General features: G+C 37.4%; 1 protein-coding gene across 6 annotated transcripts in view; it reads right to left on the bottom strand.

Moving 5' to 3' along the window:
- Positions 1–22,844, bottom strand: part of LOC117378592 (receptor-type tyrosine-protein phosphatase U-like) — a 406,105-nt gene that overhangs the window by 164,900 nt on the left and 218,361 nt on the right. For all 6 annotated transcript variants that reach the window (XM_055225577.1, XM_033975221.2, XM_055225579.1 and 3 more), the window contains exons 4-5: positions 22,488–22,569; positions 10,354–10,469 (exon numbers count right to left, since the gene is read on the bottom strand). In XM_055225577.1, coding sequence (XP_055081552.1) covers positions 10,354–10,469; positions 22,488–22,569 — 198 coding nt within the window. The remainder of the gene's footprint in view (positions 1–10,353; positions 10,470–22,487; positions 22,570–22,844) is intronic.

Genomic DNA, 22,844 nt, shown 5'->3' on the forward strand with positions numbered 1-22,844 from the left:
CTGGGCCTTCGCATTATACAACGAGCCATTCTCTGTTCATACAGCGCTACTATACTCACATTTTACACACAATATCCAACAGGCTGTGGCAGATTTTTTACTTTCAGCCAAAAACAAGAAGCCAAAATCTGTATCCAAGTTTTGTTTTGTTTTTTTCCCTCTACCCCCCGTGGCTTCTCCCGTACCGCTCTGTGGGGGTGACTCTGAAACACCAGTCAATGTCAAAACTTGTTTATTTGGGCTATTTCTTATCCCACTGTTTTTGGTAGTACATTGTATTAGTCATGTGAGATAAGCCAATTGATTTCATGGAGTATATGCAACAAGATGAGATCAAACTTTTCAAATCTGAAGTTGGAAAATGAATTATTCAGAGCTGATTACGTCAGATTTGGTGTTTTAAAGGTTCACTATGTAAATTTTCTTGTGGAAGGTCCGTCTCCATGGAGAAATTATTGCTCCAGAATCTAATATTTAATGCTTCTATCTCCAAATAGACCTCAATTTACCAGGCCAAGTTACAAATCAGATCTGTGGATAGATATGTTTAATGCCATATTGGGTAACATTCCGAGCAAGCAATAACATATCCATGGCGACAAGAGGTTGATGTACCCTCCACTGTAAAAATACATAATGCAACTTATGGACACTTTAGCCTTGTTTCAAAATCGAAAATATGCAGAGCTGATTACTACAGATTTGGTGTTTTAAAGGTTCACTATGTGACTTTTCATGTGGAAGGTCCGTCTCCATGGATATATTATTGCTTTACCTTGAATTTTCCAGACTAGTATTTAATGTTTTTCTTTTCTACCTCCAAGGAAACAAGCTAGTGACATCAATTTACCATGGCAAGTTACAAATCAGATCTGTGGATAGATATGTTTAATGCCATATTGGGTAACATTCCAGGCAAAGCAATAACATCTCCATGGAAACAAGCAGTGTGCACGCCACTGGGAAGAATCAATATGAACACTTTAGCCTGAACGGTAGTTAATAAACATAAGCAATAGTTACGAATATTAAGGTAAGCTGGCTGCTATCCATGGGTTTCACAATAATAAAAAAATAAGACAGTTGCCATAGCGATTAAGTACAGTATGAGTCGCACTGGAGTATAAGTCGCACCAGCCAAAAAATGCATAATAATGAAAAAAAAAACAAACATATTTCACATATAAATTGTGTATAAGTCCCACCACCAGCCAAACTATGCAAAAAAGTCCAGAAAATACAGTACTTAATACTTAATCGCTATGGCAAGCGTCCTATTTTTTTCATTATTCTGAAGCTCATGGATAAATACAAAACATCATATATTTCTGAATAGGGAAAAAAAAATCCTCAAAATGTAACAGGAAGTAACAGAAGGTTGAAATTTGAAATATATAAAATGGGTCTGTGGGTGTCAAGAGTTCAAAAATACAGAGGTGTATACAGAGGCACTGGGTCAAATGCATAACAACTCCAGGTATATTTTTATCACAGAAAAACAGAGGATTAAAAGATCAATGAGTCAGTTTATCGAAATATAAAATGTTTAAAGGAACTGCATGTCAGATTTTTATGTCAAATTACAAAAACACGATCTAACTATGTCCCCAAATGTGATGGAAACCTGTTCAAATCAGATTTATTGTTGATTACACAAACGTTGGACATGACAGCCAAGTCAGAAAGCAAAACGAGCCTCACGTGAGCCTCTCATTTGGGTTGCCAGATTCAATCCAGCTGGTTTACGCTCCCTCTGATCTAAATCCTCACTACCTAAACCCCGGCACCTGCAGACAATCGTTAATCGCACAGATTTTGAGGTCTTATAAGGCTTCAAATGTTGTGGTTTTTGATACAGTTTGTGCAGAAATGATGTTTTTTTATTTGAATTTGTTGTTATAGTTTTGTTTGCTCAATTTATGAACTTGTTAAAAATAAACTGTCAGCCATTTATATGCATTGTTAAAGCCTTAAAGTTGTGATTTTTTTCTTTGTATAGCTCGTCTCACACCTGCGCCTCCACACATTCACACTCTCACTAAACACGCTGACATAAAGGGCCTCTTAAATGTATTGAAAATTGAAACATCACAGCGCTAAAACACCTTTTGTTTTTCATTGTATTTACTAACAGTGTAATTATGCTAACTATATATACACTATATACAACACCCGAAGTTGTATTTGGAGTGATTTGTGCGTGTTTCAGCAATCTTTAACTCCTTATGTTCAAGACGCCATATTGCCGAAGAGCCCCCCGCATACGCCCACTGCTCTGTACTTTGTTCTCCAATTTTATTTTCTTAATGAGTGATACACGTAGGATTTGCATGTAGGCGTTGCACAATCATTTTGGTACAAATGAAAAAAAAAAAAAAAGTCAGCCGCTCGCAAGTGTGATCTGCAGCTATATATCGGAGGGGCTGACTTTTTGTTGTGATGGCGTTTACGGCGACGTCAGCTCTCATTGCGCTTTGCCGTTTTCAAACACGGAAGTCAGCGGCCTTGTTTGTTTTATTAAGTAATTTTAGATGAATGTTGCGATTTAAAATGTGCAAATTATAACAGAATGATTCACAGGTGTTGCAGATTAAAACTAGAGCAGACACAAACACAGTAGGTCTTCTTTAATGTTATTCTCAAGGTACGCCTCCAGCATGTCGCCATGGAGATGTTAATGCTTTGCCTGGAAAATTCTGCAACATGGCACCTAACATATATATCCATGGAGACAAGCTGTTGCACCATAGACCAAATCTGTGGAAAAGTGAGCTTGATCACTGTGAGAATGCATGTTTTTAGGGGGGGGGGGTTAGCAATAAAAACATCTGCAATTAAAGAAATGCAAGTCAGATACGTACGTTTAATGTCATGCTGTGAAACATTCCTCAAAAAAAAATATATCACCATGGAGACAAGCAGGTGGTGGACCCTTCACCAGCAAAGTTGCGTAGTGCACCCTTAATCTACTTGTTTGATACTTGATTTCAAAGGTTATTAGTTTGCTCTTTAGTGCAGTGTGGCCATGTCAGACTTCCTCTTTAAAGTGAACTCATCAGACATTAATAATGCAATCAGACTTGATTTGGGTTATATAAAACCTGAGCCTTTCAACTTCTTTCTTTCTTTTTTCTAATTTCTTTTTTTTAAATGATTCACAGAAAACCATAAATTAAACAAAGATCTATTTTTTTATATTACACAAAACTGACTCTTGTGATCGTTTAGCCAAGTTAGAATGTTGTTACCGTGTCAAAAACATCCTTGGAGGTGTGTTTTGTTCCATCCACACGTTTGACGAACACGTTATTATTAGTCTATCTATATCTCCAAAGCTCCAAATGCTCTGTTCCACCTTGTGATGTCATGAAGTGATAGTTTTAATTACTTAACAGATCCTTTTACCTTTAATTCAGTAGAGATTGACAATTCCATGGCTGAAATCATCCAAATGATTCTAGAGAAGGTGTGTGGAGTTAAAAAAAAACAATGGAGCACTTTCTGTATTACCACATGATGACATCACGAGGTGGAATAGGGTGTTTTCAGTTTGGGAAAAGAACTCTAAATATGCAGGGTGAATGAAACAAAACACAACTCCAGGTTTGTTTGTATACTTTGGTGACATTTTTTTTTTTTTTTTACAGACTTGAACATTCACACCTGAACTATCACAACTCCCCTGTATATTACCACTGTCACTTCCAACAAAAACAAAAAAACAACTAGCTAGCATTGTCTGTTAGCATCTCCCCTTCCTGGCTGCCGCCGCATCGCCGTCAGCGCGCTGCGGGGCTGACAAAAATGGGCTTTCTCACTCGCCAATGATCTTCAAAGGCTCTTATTCAGCAGAGGGATGGAGGAAGAGGGGTGGAAAAGAGGGAGGAGGAGCAGGAGGAGGAGGAGGAGATGGAAGAAGAGCGGGAACACGCAGGATGGGTATAGTGCAGTCTCATTTGTGAAAGCCTATGCTCCCCAATGCCGCAAATTCAAAAGCACTTAGATGTGGCGCACTTCAAGGCCAGAGAAGAGACTGAGAGTTTTTTGAAGCCTAATATTAGTGCGTTGTCAAAAAGTGGTGAAATTTTGAAACTATTTGCAGTTGGTTGCGTCGAGGAAGGGCTTAGTGCCAAAAAACGCTGTCAAAATACATTAACAGTTATTAAAGGTGCGGGATGTGGTAGGGGGCCTGCTGCTAACTCGTCTCCATGGAGATGTCATTACAGGTGTTTTAACTGTTCAAAATTACACTGATAAACAGGTAAACCTAATGTGAGCAGGTGCACCGCTCCACAGATATGACTTGTAACGTGGCAGCTTGTCTACACGGAGACAGATAACATAGATTAAGTTTAATGCTCTAGTAATATTTCCATTGAGATGAGCAGGTCTGGACTAGACTTGACTAATTCCTTGGCAGTGGCTCTTTATAACCAATAACACGCAGTTCCTCATTATGTAACTATATTAAATGAGACTTTATTGCTAATGTTATATCACTGCATGAGAGAACGGCTTCCATTTCATCTACAGATAATCACTGGGCTGGAGGAGGAAATGTGTCCGTTCATTTCTATGGGCTTCAGATTCTGGTGGCATTAAAGCAGACCTATTACGCAAAGTCGACTTTTCAGAGCTTTTAACCATGTTTTAGTTGTTTCCCTTCTTATTTATCCTCTAGAAGTTGTAGTTGTAGTGATTCGAGCATGTTTGAGCAATCTTTAATCGCCTTTATTGCCGATTAACCCCTGTTTTCACTGCCACCTGCATACTCTCACTTTGACGTACTTCAATTTTATTTTATTAATCAATGATAAGCGTAGGATTCAGCAGCAGCATCGCAGTCATTTTGGTACAAATGAAAACACGTGATGTTTACGTCGACAGCGACTCACATTGGGCACCACAGTTTTCAAACATAGAAGTCAGCCGACTTGTTTCTTGTATTAAGTCATTTTAGATTAATATTGTGATTTAAAATGTGCAAATTATAACATATCATAGATTATAACTATATGTCTGTGTAATCTCTCAGTCGTCCAGGTCTGATCCACCGTAAAAGATGAAATTTGAATCTGTCAACTGGACAAATTGTTGTAGGAGTGAAGACGTTTTGCTGCTCATCCAAGCCACTTCTTCAGTTCTGGTCAGATTACTGGTGGACACTGCCCTATATCTATGTAAAGGGAGGGGCTAACTACACTGAAACTGTAAACAGCTATTTCAGTGTAGTTAGCTCCTCCCTTCAGTCAGACATAAGGCAGTGTCCAGTAGTAATCTGACTAGAACTGAAGCTGCTTGGACGAGCAGCGGAATGTCTTCACTCCTAAAACAATTTGTCCAGTTCACAGATTTAAATTTCATCTTTTTCTATTATAACTATACAGCAGATACAAGCACAATAGGTCTTTGTAACTATATATACCCTGTGCTCTTACTGTTTGAAACTGAACTTGAGTTGCCAGTGCCTAAACCTTCAACATTCATATGAGTTTTTGTCAGTAAATAGACATGCCCCATGTGAAAGCTCAGAACCTCCAGAATTCACTCACTGAGCTACAGAGGCTGCACTAGCAATGACTCATGATTAGCTACAGGTGCTGGGGTTTAGGTAGTGACCATTCAGATCAGCGTGAGAGAGTCCTTTTTAAGTTTAAACCAAGTGGATTTCAGCTTTGAAACTTGCAACCCAAATGAGAGACTCATTTGCGGCGCATTCTGCTTTCTGATTGGACAATTACCAGAATCTCGTTAGCATGTTAGTTGTTATTAGCTCTACCGTGACTGCAAAACCCCACATTGGTTTCTGAGTGTTGTGAAAAGTGCTTATAAACGCATCATGGTGAATAATTAGGATGTTTTGAGTGCATTACATAAGTGAGAAGTAACTTTGGATCACAGCAAACACTTTGGAATTAACTAGTCGTGTTTTTTAGCGTTTTAAAGATCAGGTTTTATGCCTTTAACCTGCAGTACCTCATTATGTAACTATATTAAATGAGACTTTATTGCTAAAATTGTGCCGCAGCCTGAGAGAACTGCTTCCATTTCATCTAAAAGTACAGTTAATCACTGGGCTGGAGGAAGAAAAAGGTGCATAAATACGTTTGGAATTAACATGGATTTTTACCTCGGCAGCCTGTGCGAGAGTGAAACAGACTGGTGCGGATCAAAGAATGAGAAGTGATTTCTTTTAATCCGAAGGAGCCCGCGGAACTGAAGGTAGATAAAGGATTATAGTATTCAAATAATGGAGCATACCACATTGGAAAGTTAGTTAAGTGGAATGCATGATTGATGAATGTAGAGATAATAAGACTATGGCTGAATTCACTTCAAATTGGGGCCAAAAGGACAACCCAATTTTGAGTTAAGTCAATTTGGAGTCTTTACCCCCAAAATGATCCCAAGTCCTAACCCCTCTGCCAAAGTAATCAGTTTGAAGTATCCACAACAATAATTTGATGAATAAATTAATTTGAGTGACATTTCCAAACAGAGTAGGTAGGTGCCAGCACTATTTTTAAGATAAACCTCTACACATGAAATATAAAAAAAACTTAAAGCTTATCGTTATTGCAAATATATTAAGTCTTGTGATTAGAAGGAAGGAACCACTCACCCATTCACTCACACATTCATTCAACAGTGCACACAGACACTGGGGGCGACGTGGGTTAAGTGTCTTGCCCAAGGACACAACGACAGCATTAATCTGTGGTAGCTTGAATTGCACCGCTAACTTGTAGATGAGTGGATCTGACCTCTCGACCAATGGTGTTTATGTCAAGACCGAGACTCGAACCGCCAGCCTTTGGATCAGTGGACAAGCGCTAACAAAGGCTAACAAAGAAGTAAACCTTGTGCCAGTTTTTGTTTCACATGGATAGACCCTACAAAGAACAAAACTTTAAAAAGACGTGCGGGTCTGGAACAGTATACTCAGTTCTGTCCATATGAATGTATTTAAAAAGGAGGTGTCACTGGGAAAATGGCCTAAAGAGATGTGGACCCAAAACAGAGCCTTGAGGTACTCCAAAAACAGTGAAAATGCAAGACAATATGTATGTATCAGTATATAATCTAGAATAGTTTAAAAAAAACAACACTGTAACTTTCTGCAGGTTTGACATCACCTGCATGATTCTTTGTGAACAGAAAATTAAAACTACTCCAGGATATTCTCCATGGAGTTAGATACGTTTTAAATCCGTGCTGTGGAAGATTAAAGCCAAAGGAACAACATTTCCATGGAGACGAGCAGGTCTAGGCCCTCCTCCAGACCTAATGTCTCCCTGATTGCAGATAGACATGACTGACAGGTGGATTAACCAATCAGAGAGACACGTGGTCTGTTCAGCACCAAAGTCTTATTTATCTTAGGTCAAAGAAGCTATATATTTTCTTAAGAATAATACAAGAATTATACACGAGTTTTGAATGTAGGAGGGACTAGCTGGTCAGACACATTTACGTACAAATACAATGCATCAACTCAACTGACCTCAACGTATAGGTCCTTTTCAGTCCATTTGATTACTGATACATTGTCATTATTCCTTTGTTTGTTGTAGTTTTTAAATGCCATGTCCGTTTTGACTAATGAAAGCACGGCACATGTGAGAGAGCTCGTCCTTGTTAGCAGCTGGATACAGAGTTTTTCAGAACCCCAGTGCTCTGAAGTTTCATCTATCAAATGTCAGAAGCTCCACTGGATGCTGACCAGAGAGGAACACTTTCTGTTCCCGGAATATCATCAAATTTTAACGTGCTTGTCTCCATGGAGATGTTTTTTATTTGCCCGGAATGTTCCACAGTATGGTATATATGACATATCTATATTATCACATTACTTTAATTACAGGTGTTAGCATGGTTAAAAAGACCTTGAAAAACATGCAATCTTACTTGAGCATGCTTGCCTCTCCACTGATTTGACTAGTAACTTGGCCTGGTGTCATGATTTAATTGAACTGAAATTTTATTTTATTTTTTATTTTCATTTCCAATCAATACTTTTATTATTATTATTATTATTATTATTATTATTATTATTATTATTATTATTATTATTATTATTATTATTAATATTAATTTATTATTGTTATTATTATTATTATTATTATTATTATTATTATTATTATTATTATTATTATTAAATTGCTTATTTATTTATTTACTTTTATTATTATTTTTATTAATTAATTTATTTTTTCAATTGTTCTTTTTTGGTAACTGCCAAGGAAACGATTTCACCATAACTACTTTAGCATCACCTAATTAATTTTGCTGATTTAAATTGTGTAACTAAATGGAGCATATACCTAAAATTTTGGGCACTTGCAACTATTTCCCATTTATATTTTTGCTGCATTTCAACCAGCCTGTTCCTGTAGGTAGAGAAGCACAACAGCCTTGAGCCAGAGAAACTTTAATATTGAACATAACTCGCAGGTGCTTTTTCTCTTGCAACATTTTGTCAGCCGCTAGCTTTCTCCTAGCTACTTGCTGGGGCTGGATTTGGCAGCACTATACCGGTGTGAGGGAGCACATTTCACTTCTGTTCCAACAACATGTCACAGGTGTGGGCTGAGCAAAACAATAGCAGCAGGATGTGATGAGGTTAGCAGCAGGTTAGCTTAGCCCCAAGGCTTTATATGAAAATGCCTCCAAACTGTCTGGATGCCACTTGTTCAATGTAAATGGCCGGTCTAGCATGCATCAGTCAGACATACACTGCTAATTGCTGCTGTGTAGAGTTCTTGAAATGGTAATGTGGGACTGCTAGATGGTCAAGAACACATTTAATATACGACAGAATCTGAATGAGACGATATGCAATGAGAAAAAAATGAAAAAAAAAACTATTATGCAAGTTCCTGTTCAGTATCAAAGGTAGTCCAGAACCTTAGAACTGTGCCTTATCCTTCTCCTGCAAGGAATGCCATTTTGAGGACTTTTGATACTTCAGAAGATGTTGCAACAATCATTTTCATCACTCTGAAACCCACAGATGCAAACAGTGGTGCCCAAAGTGGGGTTCAGGGACCACTGGGGGGCCTCAAAATCATTGCAGAGGAGCCGCAAAGATTGTCCACACAAACAAGCACGAAAGAAACTTGAACTTTAAATCAACTTTCTATATATGTTTATATTAAAGCTCTCGAGAGTGTGTTGTTTTAACATGCAAATCTAAGGAGAAAACATTATATATTCTTTTATACACTGCCTGGCCAAAAAAAGTCACCACCTGGATTTAACTAAGCAGATATGTTGGTGTTGCTGCAGTTGGTCCATTCTAGGTTCAGCAACAGTCTGTGCTCAAAGAATGAGGTCAGCTGACACCTGAATATACTGAATGACCAGGTTATTCCATCAATGGAATTTTTCTTTCCTGATGGCACGGGCATATTCCAAGATGACAATGCCAGGATTCATGGGGCTCAAATTGTGACAGAGTGGTTCAGGGGCATGAAACATCATTTTCACACATGGATTGTCCACCACAGAGTCCAGACCTTAACCCCATTGAGAATCTTTGGGATGTGCTGGAGAAGCTTTGTGCAGCGTCAGACTCGACCAGCATCAATGCAACATCTTGGTGAAAAATTAATACAACACTGGATGGAAATAAATCTTGTGACATTACAGAAGCGAAATTGAAACAATGACACAGCAAATGTGTGACGTAATCAAAGCTAAAGGCAGAACAACCAAATATTAGAGTGTGTGACCTTTTTTTGAGGTGGTGACTTTTTTTTTTCTTTTTTTCGGCCAGGCAGAGTATATAGTGTTAAACATTATTAGAGGGGCCCTGTGTGATCTTCGCATTGATGAGGGAAGGGGCGCGGCACAGCAGACTTTGGGACTGGCTGACGTAGAAGATAACCTTAATGAAGTTTTTATTTCTTCTTTTGATTGCTTATTCTTTTTTGTCCAAAAGCTTTTAAAATGTAACAATATTATCTTTTAGATCCTTTAAAAGTGGCCACCCTTTGCTTTGATCACTGTTTTGCACTCTCTTAGCATTCCACTAATGAATCCTGACCATTTCAGGAGACTTGATCATGAAGCTTGAGAGAAGGCCAAGGGCTTGAGCGCCGTCGACAAAGCAAAGGGTGGCTACTTTGAGGAACTTGAATCTAAAATATAAAACATATTTGGAGCTATTTCACATCATTTTCTTTGATACACAATTCTGTAAATCTTGCTTCATATATGTCATGTCAGTATGTGCACTACTTAATACATTTCACTCTGTTCATTCTGCATTCTCTTCCTGTTACCCAGGTGCACAGAAGGATAGAAAATAGATGGAAAAGAAAATTCCACAATAGCAGCTCTGGTTCTCACCTCCAGCAGGAAGGGCTCGGACTCGGACACTTTGCCCGTGGCCACGCACTGGAAAGAGGCGTTCTGCCCGGCGTTCACCTCCACATCGCCCAGCCGAGAGAAGTGAGCCACCTTATCTGCACAAGGACAAACAAACAGCAGGCAGTGAGCGGGCGGGAGGAAGGTAGAGGAGGCACAGGGCAAGAGTAACGGCTTCTAGTACTGTTTACTGGGAAAATGTGTGAACAAATTATACACAGGCCTGTCACGGTATGGAATTTTGGTCAATATAGTCAATAAATGATAATATTGAAATTAATTGACACAATAACTGACACAATAACCCTAACAAGCAACAACCTGGAATAAATTAATAGTAGAATGCAGTAATTTAGTAGTTAGTTTATATCTATAATGAGCCATAAAAGTTATTTACTTGACACTTTACATCTCAAATCTTATCATAGAACAGAAAAAAATACCAAAGTGTCTCCATGATAAATACTGACCCCCAAAATGTATCGTTCCATCCATCATACATAGAATGATAAGTCGATTTAGTAATTACAGTGACAGGCCTACTTATACATCCTTAAAGTGATTAAAATGGTCTAGAATTGAGTAGTTTAGACAAATTTAAGAGTTTTTTAGTATACCAAATTTACTGTTTTGACAGCGCTATTTAAAGATGGGATGTCCAAAGTTTTTTGTAAATGAATTTGGGGTATTTTTGGGTATAATTTGAGTATATTTTAACAGTAGCACTGTCTTATTCCCAGAATGAATAAAAATGGATATATGCTAAAGGATTTGTGAGAGGGGACAAGTTAAACATCTTTTTTTTAATTTTAATGTTATTTTTACTGTGTCATAATTTTCAAAATGATAAGAATGTTACAAACTGAAAGTGTTCCTCTGTAAAATGAAACTATACTTAGGCACGCTTCACTTTTTAAACTGAATTACTAAGAAAACTATTCATTTTATTTGGACCTGCGAATCAAAATTATACGTCTTTAGCATTATGTTTTTTTGCTTTATTTCAAGTATTATTAAATCTCCCTTGGAATTTAAATAACAAAAAAAGGTTAGTATTAAATTGGCAGGATCATTTCAAAATATCTTCAGCTAATTCTTTGTAAATTTTAAGTTGTGAAAACTTCAAAAATCTACATAGTTATCAACAAAGAAAATCTAAACATATTGCTTGGACAGATGTGAAATGGCATCTGAAGTGTAGCCTCTCAGAAATGTCTTTTTTTGTTTATTGTTTTGAGGAAGTTGAGATGAAAGACTTTTTTTTTTTTTTTCCAAACAAAAGCTTTATTTTGTTTATAGGTAGCGTTGGTGAGTTGCACCTGGCAGCTCCGATATATCCGAGCGCAGCTGAACGTGCAGGTGTGCCCAGGGCTGCCCTCTGTAAACGAGCCTCAAAGCACTTTGTTTATCAGCACAGAAACTCCAAACTTTACCTAAGTATCGCTCAAGAGTTTATATAGTTTGAAAAAATGCTACTTTTGAAGTCTGAAATGGGAATAAATGAATTTATAAACTAACAAACAAACAAAACAAAAAAAATTACAACTGTCACATTTTTCCTTCAGCATTTCGAAAAAACATGACTGCTAATTTCCCATTTGGTACAACAGACGCTCAGGAATTTGTGAAAATACAGAAATCACCATTTTAAATTGCGAGCATTTGTTGAAGATTACAGCAAACTCAAAACAGCCTAAAGTGAAGTTGAATGTGACAATCCAGTATATTCCTACAAATACGGATGGATAAATATTTGTTTAATCAGATTTTAAATTTAGAATTCTTCCATTTTTCGGACTTCTGCAGGCATTTAAATCTAAAATTGAGAACCACTTAGCTACACTTTAATTAGCCTTATCATCATGAACCATTTATCCGGACTGATTCAGGCTTAGTAACCTAATAGTGGTTAGGGAATTAAAGTTACATAGTTACATAGTGCACCTTTAAAACAACGAACAACAACACACAAATGGAGGGAAACACATTGGAGTTAATCATGGTCGTGATCTTCATCTTTACAACTATTCATCCTCAGTGTTTATTAGTCTCAATATAAGGTTGAAAATCTTCTTCATTGTACAAAAGATGTGTGAGTTTAGTAGGACTCCACACTTGTCTCCTGCTGGATGGTTCTCCTCGATCCTTTTAATGAACCTCATACAGATTTCTGTCACATTGTCTCCTCCTTAAGGGCTTGGACCGGATTTTAACATATTTTTGTCTAGATAAACGCTCTTTACATCATGCATTGTATAGTAAAAGTAACTAAATATGTAAAAATATAGATTGTAACATAATTTATTCAATTTGCATCGCATGTTCTCCGGCAATAACTAACACAAAAGCTACTGACAGGATCGTCCAATCAGAAACGTTGTTACTAAGACTCATGGGAAACCTACTTGCCAGTATCCCAGACATTTGTTTCTCTGTCATGGTGCGTTTCAAGAGTGACAAAAAAGCTAACAGTACGCAGAGATTGGAGAACTATAAGTAAACCACTAGATGGCACTATCCCATGGTTCAATATCACTGAGTGGGCGGGGCTAAAAGTTCAAACTAAAACAAAATCCTGAGTTTGAAATCAGGTACAGATCCTTCAACAAATTAGTATATTTGTGCAGACATCCGCTAATATTTTGATTTAAAAAGATCAATTACCTGTCCTTTTTCATTCGCTAACAGTTGTAGCATAAAATCATTAGGAAGTGTGTGTTGATCTCCATTTTACAGTGGTCTATCGGGACAAGTTACACCTGTGTAATTATCCCGCTCTTTAATCAGCATCCTGTCTCTCAGCTGCCAGGTGGGGCGGATTACTCCAGCAAATGAGAAGCAATAGCATTTCAACTAATAAGTCAAACGATTATGTAGCGCTAACTGTAGGAGCAGCTTGGGAAATGGTACTGGGAAAAATACATTGAAGTTTATCGCGGTTTGGACTCTTGCCTTAGAGTTAAACGGTAAAAAAGGTTTCAATTCCCAGTCTCAGGTGTTTCTCAGGTGCCCTTAAGTCTGGATGGGTTTTCTGAGAGGTTAATCAAAATATGTGCACAGGCTAGTCGTCCAGCTAGGTACTCTTACCCAGATGCTGCACTGCAATTACGGATTTAAGAATGGGTCAAATGCAGAGAACTAATTTCAGCAAAAATGATACAAGCCATCATTATAGCTTCAAGGTTCTATATTACGTATAAATGACTCTTGGGAGCTTTAATGTAATTCCATGTAAGAATATTGTTACCACCTCAGAAACATACTTGGAGTTGTGTTGTTTCATTCATAAAGGATTACTCAAAGCTCAAAATGCTCCATTTCACCTTGTGATGTCATGAAGTGGTAGTTTTCAAGTTAACAGCTCCTTTTACCTTTTGTTCAGTAGAGATGGGCAATTCCAGGGTTGAAAATATCCAAATGTGAAGGTGTATGGAGTTTAAAAACACTATGAAGCGCTTCATGTTTTGCCATATGACATCACAAGGTGGAACAAAGTGTTTTCTGGTTGAAAGAAAAACTCAGCCTAAATCTGCAGGGTGTTAAACATGTGTGAATGATACAAAACACAAGTTCGGGTATGGTTTTAACTTGAATATGGGCCCTTTACCTTGTACATATGAATGCAAGACCCTACTACAACAATTAAATCGTGCAAAATTCATGTAAAGATGTGGCTGTATATAGCATTAGCCAGGCTGAGGTTGGACAATACCAACTACAGTACTTAAAAGACTTGGTCATCTGATAATATTTTAACCAGATGAATAATTGTATAGTAGCGTTAAGGTTTGTGCACCGCTATGCGCAGTTGACCCACTCTTCAATGTCTCTGGAGTAACTTCCGCAGCAGTTCCGCATCCTAAGATCCATCTCTAGATCTTGAACTAAGCTTGGTCAGAGCTATATTGTAATGGTAGGATTTTGACAGTTGTGCATGTTCTAGATTGATGGAAGAAACAGGAGTGCTTGAAGAAAACCTACCCGCACAAAGTGAAACACATGGAAACTAGGAGGGGAGGAGTCAAAGAAGTAACTATAATCTAGTGGTTCAGAGTTCTGTGACTTTACTTTGACCCCCCACGGCAATCCGGACTCAAACCCTGGATCTACTAGCTTTTTGCACCATGAAAACATACTATCACTCCAAAAGAAAAAAACAACAACAAAACAACAGCTGCTAGCACAAATAGAGGACTTCTATCTACTAACAACCCCTGGCCACTTCCAGACCCCTACTGAACCATGCTGTGCTGTTTTACCTATACCTCTTGATCTTCCACTACATCTATAGACCAAAGGACAACACCAAAGCAACAAAACCACAGAGAGCGAGCCTTAAAAAGTCATTATTTTCCCGCCGTCCCCGCGCTCTGCTCCGTTCCTCTCAGTCTCACTTACAGTATATGTTCCATTCAGTTTGAGTGAGTCAGTGCAGCTGGGATCACACGGCGACATTGTGTTTGTGCACAAATCAAATGCGTATCTCTCCAGGCATCTTCTCCGTCTCTGCTCTTCTGAAGGCAAATCAAAAACATCAGCCGATCATGCGCTCTCGTGGCACAGCTTATATAGTCTTACATAACACTGAGAAAATGGGGAACTACTCAGAATCAGTACTTCAAGACACTGTACTTAAAAAAAAAAAAAATCACATAAGAAAGTAACATTTTGTTTGCCCTAGATATGATACTGCTCTGTGTGGTCTACATACAACTACGAAGTATTTTTATCTTCCGTGAACCAGGAAGTGTACTGTTTTTAGCATTACAGTTGCGGCAAAACTGCACTCCAGCTTCTGAGTTACTGAATTTACTACTACTGCTACTACTACTACACACAGAGCCACTACTTATACTACAAACCTTGTACTACAAACCTATTATTACTACTTTTACTGCTGCTGGTGTTACTACTAATACTAATACCAATAATGTGTAACAAAATCTGCAATCTAGTCTGCTTTATGTGGTCAAAATGTTTAGTTTTTGAGTTTCTTCTTGAATATTTCCAATGAAAAGCGTGATTAAAGTTGATATTATCTCCACAATGCTGCACACGGTGATAAATAATTTAAAATGCAATTTAAAGTTACATTGCATGGTGAAGAATACACATCCAAGACGCACTGTGTTCAGCTTTACCATGTTTATGCTCTGCACCATATGGAGAAAGCATCTTGTAAAATGCTATATTTTGGGGTTAAAGGGTCACAGATAGAAGTAAACAAATGGTTGTGTTTACATCTAACATTTTCTTGAGGTCCAGTCAGAGAGCAGAGTAAGGATCAGATCAGGAGCAGAGTGAAGTGGCACATCCTTGAAACATGCTGGACGCTTGTAGGTCTTTTAATGTTTCATACTTTTGAAAGACACTATTTTTACTTTGTATAAATAAAGGTTTAACTTTTCTTTCATAAATAGACAAATAAATAGACAAATCAGGCACTTTCCCTGAGGTCGCTCTCGCTAGCGTTAGCAACAGGTTTGATGGGCAGTGTTGCTAGGGGACATCACCTTCGACAGCCTCGCACAGGATGGACTCTTGTTGCTGTGATTCTCACAGTCGGAATTCCAAATGGAGAACTTCAGCTCCAAATTTCCTGCTATAGCTGCTCTAGCCTCGATGAGCTTCATTTGTCACATCACACTGACTTAGCCCACTTCTTTATACAGTCTGTGGTTTAAATTCATTGTGGTTTAAATGTTGTGAAGGCAACTCTAGTTTTTAAAGTGGAAGTAAAGTGTGTACATGGTGTTTTAAGAACATTGTCTACTGTTCCTTGGTCCTTTGGCAATGTTAGCACAAACTAGGTATATCTGCAGCTTTGTGTTCATAAACATTTCAAAACTGCGTGTGTGGTGCCTCCAGTGGCCACTGCTATTTCAAGTACGATGTGACATCACACAGAACTGCTCTGATTACAGGTGTTTCTGATTACACTTGGCTGCAGGGGCAGAGTTTGAAATGTGGACATCTGTTAGACCAGTCACAGTGTTTCTTATACCCCCAGACCCCGCCCCTCCTTTCTCTTTACTCTCCCCATTAGTCCTCCAGGTACTGCCCAGTTTAGCAGCTCTATTTGTGTTTTTTTTAGGAATATTAACATTTTAAAATGGATTATTCAGCTACTAAGGAAAAAGTTCCATACTCAGTATTGATTCAGGAATGGTCCAGTTTTATATTTTTGTCGTACAAATGAGTTTCTATCTAGCTAGTATTAGTTTTAGTATCAATTGGTATTTAGGTATTGCTTCTTTGTATACCTTCAAAATATGCACTTTTAAAGGCGAGTAGATTAATGAGATCAGAACTGACCAATCCATAATATTGTTGTGTCCTTGGGCAAGACCTCCTATGTATGAATTTGGTGTGAGTCATTTGTTTGGTGGGACAGTTGGCACAGATCGGCATCTTCACTTTTGTCAATCTACCCCAGGGCAGCTGAGGCTACTACTGTCCTGTTTTTTTGGGGCAAACTCAGACAGTAATAGCATAAGAAAATCTTTCAATCACAAACGCAATGGACAAAATGTGAATTCCAGCCTATCCAGACGCCTCGCTTTCACATCTGGTTTCCACAGCAACCACCGGCTCGCCCACAAAAGCAAGGCAGAGATAATATTTCACTACTTTATACGTCCTCTCTGTTCTGTATGAGCCTTTTTTAGGATACGTGTTGAATTATATAGCTGAGAAAAAAAGTAATTTCCACGGGCGTAGCTTCACAATACCGCAAGCATCAGAGTGAGGATCCATTTTCACAATCTTTTAATTACTGTCATGAGAAAAAATACTAAATTTACACAGTTTAATAAATGTAATCTTTGCCTAAGGTTTTGTATTGTGTTTGACTTCCAGCGTCCTAAGACTGCTAATACGGTGTGTTTTATTTATTCATTAGAATTTGAAATGGTATTGCTTTTTACACTAAAGGACAGAGTTTGACATAAACACATGAATGGAAAAAAGAGGACTGCAACTAACTAATAATAATAATAATAAAAATGCAAGATTTATATAGCACTTTTTTGGACACTCAAATATGTTTTACAGTGTATTCACTCACTCCACACTCGATGGTGGTACGTAACTATTGTAGCCACAGCTGCCCTGGGCCAATCTGCACCATAGACCATAGACCATAGAAGTGTCTTCCCTGTGGACAGTAGTGACAGTTTTCACTACAGAGCCTCTAGCACCCCACTCTGGCACCTGATATTCCCCACAAACACCCACCCTGCACCCAGCCCCGCTTCTGAGATCTGAGAAAATAAGACACTGGCAAAGAGGTATGGCCATATCTACTCCTTAGTAATAACTATTAACTAACCATTGATACTACTAACTACAACAAACTGACACGATGACTTAATAACTACTGCAAATACTTATTTCTGCAATTAACTACCAATATGACTTACTACAACTACTGCTTACTTCTAATGATGACTACTATTAACTCCTACTAACTTTTAACTTTGACTTGAATAATATCTTTAAGAGACAAAAACTACTGCAATTGCCGTGTTGCATTTTTATTACATTCATTACATTCAGATATAATTTACATTTTCAGTAATTAATGACTTGGATGGTGCGTATTCTCCTTAAAATGTTTTTTTTGAATTAGCGATGCCGTGGCTTGGTTCTGCAAAGAGACTGAGTTTGACAGAAACACGTGTAAGCAGAGGAGAGAAGAGGACTCCGGAGGAAAAACAACACAAATGTCAATGCAGAATGAACACGGATTGAAAAGCTGTTACAGTGTGGCCTATGGGAGGCACCAGCGCTCCTGATGGGGGTGGAAATGTTTGTTAATATGTGCCTACAGGTTTTACGAGAATTGGTTGAAAAGGTCAGGAGACATTTTCAAAGATAAAATGGGATATAGAGAAACGTGTATGTGACCGGGCGTGGAAGGGACATATGTTTGTTCCTTTGTTTTTATTGGAACAAACATTGGTGAAAGGTCTGCTGATCAATTCACTTGTTAAAACAGTATGTCAAGTGTATATAAACAGAACACAGATAAGTCCAGAATGGCATCCATACATTTTATACAGAGAGATATTAGTCTCCACTTCCTCTGTTGTCCAGAGGCAAAATCTAAATAAATGTGCAATCAGATGAGCTTTTTTCTGTGATGCATGTTAAAGAGCTCATTAGTCACCCATCATTTTGAACAAAATGAAATATCTCTCACCTTAGATTACCAGTCCAGTATATTGATTCTGTAGAATCTTTTTTCTTTTCTTTTTCCTTATAGGCAGCCATATTTGTTTTTATATGGACGGACCGTGTATAGCTCTAATTGGCTATTCCACCTGTGAATCACACCCATCTGCCTCATGGAGATTCACCAGTGACTAGACTCACATCTTTGTAAAGTCTTGAAGTCTGTAAAAAAGCATCTTGTACAGAGCACACACAACTCTAGATATGACCCTGCTCATGGTTTAAAACCAAACAAACAACAAAGGACAAAATTAACTCGGGTAAGGGAGATGTATTTAGCTCATAAACTCAAGAACTGGATCTCATAAACAGCTGAATCAAAGCTGTCCAATTATATCTCGGCCCTAGCTTCAAAACATGGCACCCTATGGCACAGAGAATAACTAAGTGGTTTCTAAAAGGTCTATTTGGAAGTTTCCTAGTTTCTTCTCACTGAGGATTTCACAATTTTACATGCGGCCAGCCTCATATGTTTAGTCCCACTGGAGTTAGAGGAGGAGATCTGCATTTCATGAGCTCATAAATATGATAAATTATTGTCATTAACATTTCTGTGCACACACATGTGGCTTGGAACAAGTTTACAGATGGGGAATTGCCAACCACCAAGTTAGAGGAAAAACAACAAAATATATATATATATATATATATATATATATATATATATATATATATATATATATATATATATATTTCTTACAACTTATTTGAACAGTTTGCACCATTGCAGTGTAAGTAGGACCAAAGGTTCGTTAGATATCGGTTGTGAGGTTTACATTGTGTTTTACTTTGTAGTTTGTTTGAAATGTGTAGTTTTTTAAGCAATGTTCAATGTTAAGGGTGTAACGGTGAAAGTGTGTAAAAAATATACTTTTTTTAAATTAACAGCAAAAGATTAAATTAAATCTGTCAACTGGACAAATCGTTGTAGGAGTGAAGATGTTTCGCTGCTCGTCCAAGCTGCTTCTTCAGTTCTGTTCAGATTGCTGGTGGACACTGACTTATGTCTGTCTGAAGGGAGGACCTAACTAAACTGAAACTGTAAACAGCTATTGTCACCAGTTTCAGTTTTAATGACCCTGTTCAACCTGTAATGATGACCTATTGTTCTCTTTGTTCCCTGTTCATTTTGGGTCTGAGGATAGAAGCCACGAACCACTCCTTTAAAGATAGTGGGGTTCAGATCCAAGCCAGAGAAAAGAAATGGTTTGAGAGAGTTAAAATAAGCTATTTTTGTTGCTGGTGTATGAAAGTGTGTGTGTGTGAATGGGTGAGTGGTTCTTTTATGTAAAGCGCTTTGCTTTGAAGGTGAAAAAGTGCTTGAAAAAAATGTGACAATTAACCTCTATGTCCCCTTCTAATTTTGAACATTTGACAGTCCATTAGGAGGATTGTTAAAAATTGTTTACAGAGTTGAAATCTAACAAGTTTCTGACCGGTTTCCATAGAAACATCCAGCACCACCCATTAGTTCAAGACATTAAAATTACAATTTAAAAAAACAATTGTTCTCCTAATTTTCTCACGTAACCGACTATAGCTGGCCAGTGTATTATCAGAAATCCTTGCCATAGCCTAATTACCTTATTTTCCAGACTATAAGTCACACTTTTGTCATAGTTTGTGTGGGGGTGTGACTTATATTCAGATGCGATTTATATGTGAAATATATATTGTTTCTTCATTATTATTTTTTTTGGCCGGTGGGACTTATACTCCGGAAAATACAGTACAATAATGCCAATTATGCCTAGACCTACCAAACCAGCCAAACTGACTGTTATTTCAAAAGCATGCCCACTTTTAACTACATATCATCATAGTCACCCCAAACCCAGTAGAATAATAGCACTCGTTTCATCTCCAGAGGGGCTTTACAGATGTCACAGTTTCAGATAATCCACGTTACTGCAGTGACTGACGATAGAATGAACCATCAACCTGCAGCTGCCCTTGCCTTGACCGTTATATCAAATTAGCTTGCAGCGTATCGAGAGGGAGGGGGCAGCGATTGTTGTGAGGGGTCAGTCAGCCATTTTGCCGGGACAATAGAAAGGTGTCCCGTGGTGTTATTGTAGCCATGACACGAGACAGCTAACTCAAGGAACAGAATGGCCTCGTCAGTCACGTTTGATAATTTATGAAAGACCTGCACCTGATATTGTTTGACATGAAATCGTGATTGAGATGATGTTAAAGGTGCCGCACCCGATTTGAAACATGAAAAACACACGGTTTGCAGTGGTCCAAAGTTTTTCCTCACTCTCTTTATGCATTCTGAGCATCCTAAATACTCACCACGATGAGTTCATGAGCTTTTCTGAGCTTTTTTTTTTTTTGCTGTGATGGTAAAGCTAACAACAACTAGCATGCTAACACACAGATGTGGACAATATGCAGTTAACTTATTTTCAAATACAAGAAAAAAAAAAAAGAAAAAAGGGTAAAGGCCATTTAACTAAATATATTTGTTATTTAAAAAAGGTTTAGTCTATTATTATTTAAAGTGCAATTGTCTTGACCAAGCTGTTGATAAAGAAGCAATTTTCAATATAACGTTATTTTGGAGTAACCATCATTATCTCATTTGGGTTTTTTACAAAATTTTCCTTGGATATATACTTTTACTTACAAGATTCAATTTGCAGATTCAGGAGAAGTTGAATCACCTCCATGAATACTGAATCAGACTCTCCTCATAGAGTTTAACTATTTGGAAAATGAATATTAATTTGAGAAGATTTGAGAATTTTGACTAACAGTTAATATGGGACTGTGATGACGATGACTTGCCAGTGGAGTGTGAAAGTCTGTCTCATTCCATGTTCATTTTTGTACCCTGATGGCTAATTAAAAATAAAAAAAACATTTATTTTTGAGTGACAATTACTATCTAATTTCAAAATTTGCTAAATACTTTGACTTTTTTTTTCATTAACAGTTTTTTTTTTTATTTTTTTTTTTTATTAACGGTGCACTATGCATACTTTTTTTTATTAACGTGTGCTATATATATATATATATATATATATATATATATATATATATATATATATATATATATATATATATATATATATATATATATATATATATATATATATATATATATATATATATATATATATTTTATTTTTTTTACGGTGTGCTGTATATACTTTTTTATTAACAGTGCTTTATATATACCGTTTATTAATGGTGTGAGACTTTTTATTAACATTGGGCTATATATACTTTTTTATTAACAGTGCGATATATATATATATATATATATATATATATATATATATATATATATATATATATATATATACTTTTTTACCATTAACGGTATATTTTTTATTAATCTGCGCTATATATACTTTTTTTTTATTATTATTAACAATGTGCTATTTTTTTTTTTTTTCCCCACCTTTTTTGCCATCTGCTTGTGTCCATAGAGATGTAATTTCTTTGTTTGTAATGTTCCCCAGTATGGCATTAAACTAATATGATGAGCAGGAATCAACACTAGGCAAAGTTACATGTCAGATCTGTGAAAAGGGGAAAGTTCCAGGCAAAGAAGTAAGATCTCTATAGAGACAAGTTGTGAAAGAAAACTAAAGAATCATTTTTAGTTATAATTAATATAGCATTTTCACATATTGTCTTTTCTGTACAATTGTAATCAAGATGGGAAAGGTCAAGTATTGTGCTTGGACAAAAGAAAAGTGTCCTGTGGTGTTATTGTGGCGGTGACATGGGACCACTAGCCCGTGTCTGAACACCTGAATGGCCTATGCGGTTTTCCATCACATTTGAGAGAACTGGACCTGCCTCTTGTCCCTGGTGCTTGGTAAAGGTCAGGTTGGGGGTGGGGGGGCGGACAATTGGGTACTTACAGCAGGGGTAATTGAGCAGCATGATGTCGTCCAGCGCGATGTAGCCCTGGCGCTCCTCGGATACGGTGGCCTCGAACACGACCTATGGAGAGAGGGACAAGAGAGACATGGGATGAGTGAATGGGCAATTACATCGGAAGCGGGTTTCGCACAGGATGGTAATGAAGAAAGTCCGACGGTGTGAAGAAATCTGAATGTTTTCACGAATTCAAAGGTTCACTGCGTAACACTTCTGGTGAACAGTCAGCCACCTGATTTTGTCCATGGAAATGTTAATGCTTTCCCTGGATTTTTTCACAGTATGGCATTGCTCTTCTCTACCTCCAAGATGACAAGCAGTCAACTTACGGGTCAACT

The sequence above is a fragment of the Periophthalmus magnuspinnatus genome, chromosome 11, assembly GCF_009829125.3.
Source record: "Periophthalmus magnuspinnatus isolate fPerMag1 chromosome 11, fPerMag1.2.pri, whole genome shotgun sequence".
NCBI classification, from domain to species: domain Eukaryota; kingdom Metazoa; phylum Chordata; class Actinopteri; order Gobiiformes; family Gobiidae; genus Periophthalmus; species Periophthalmus magnuspinnatus.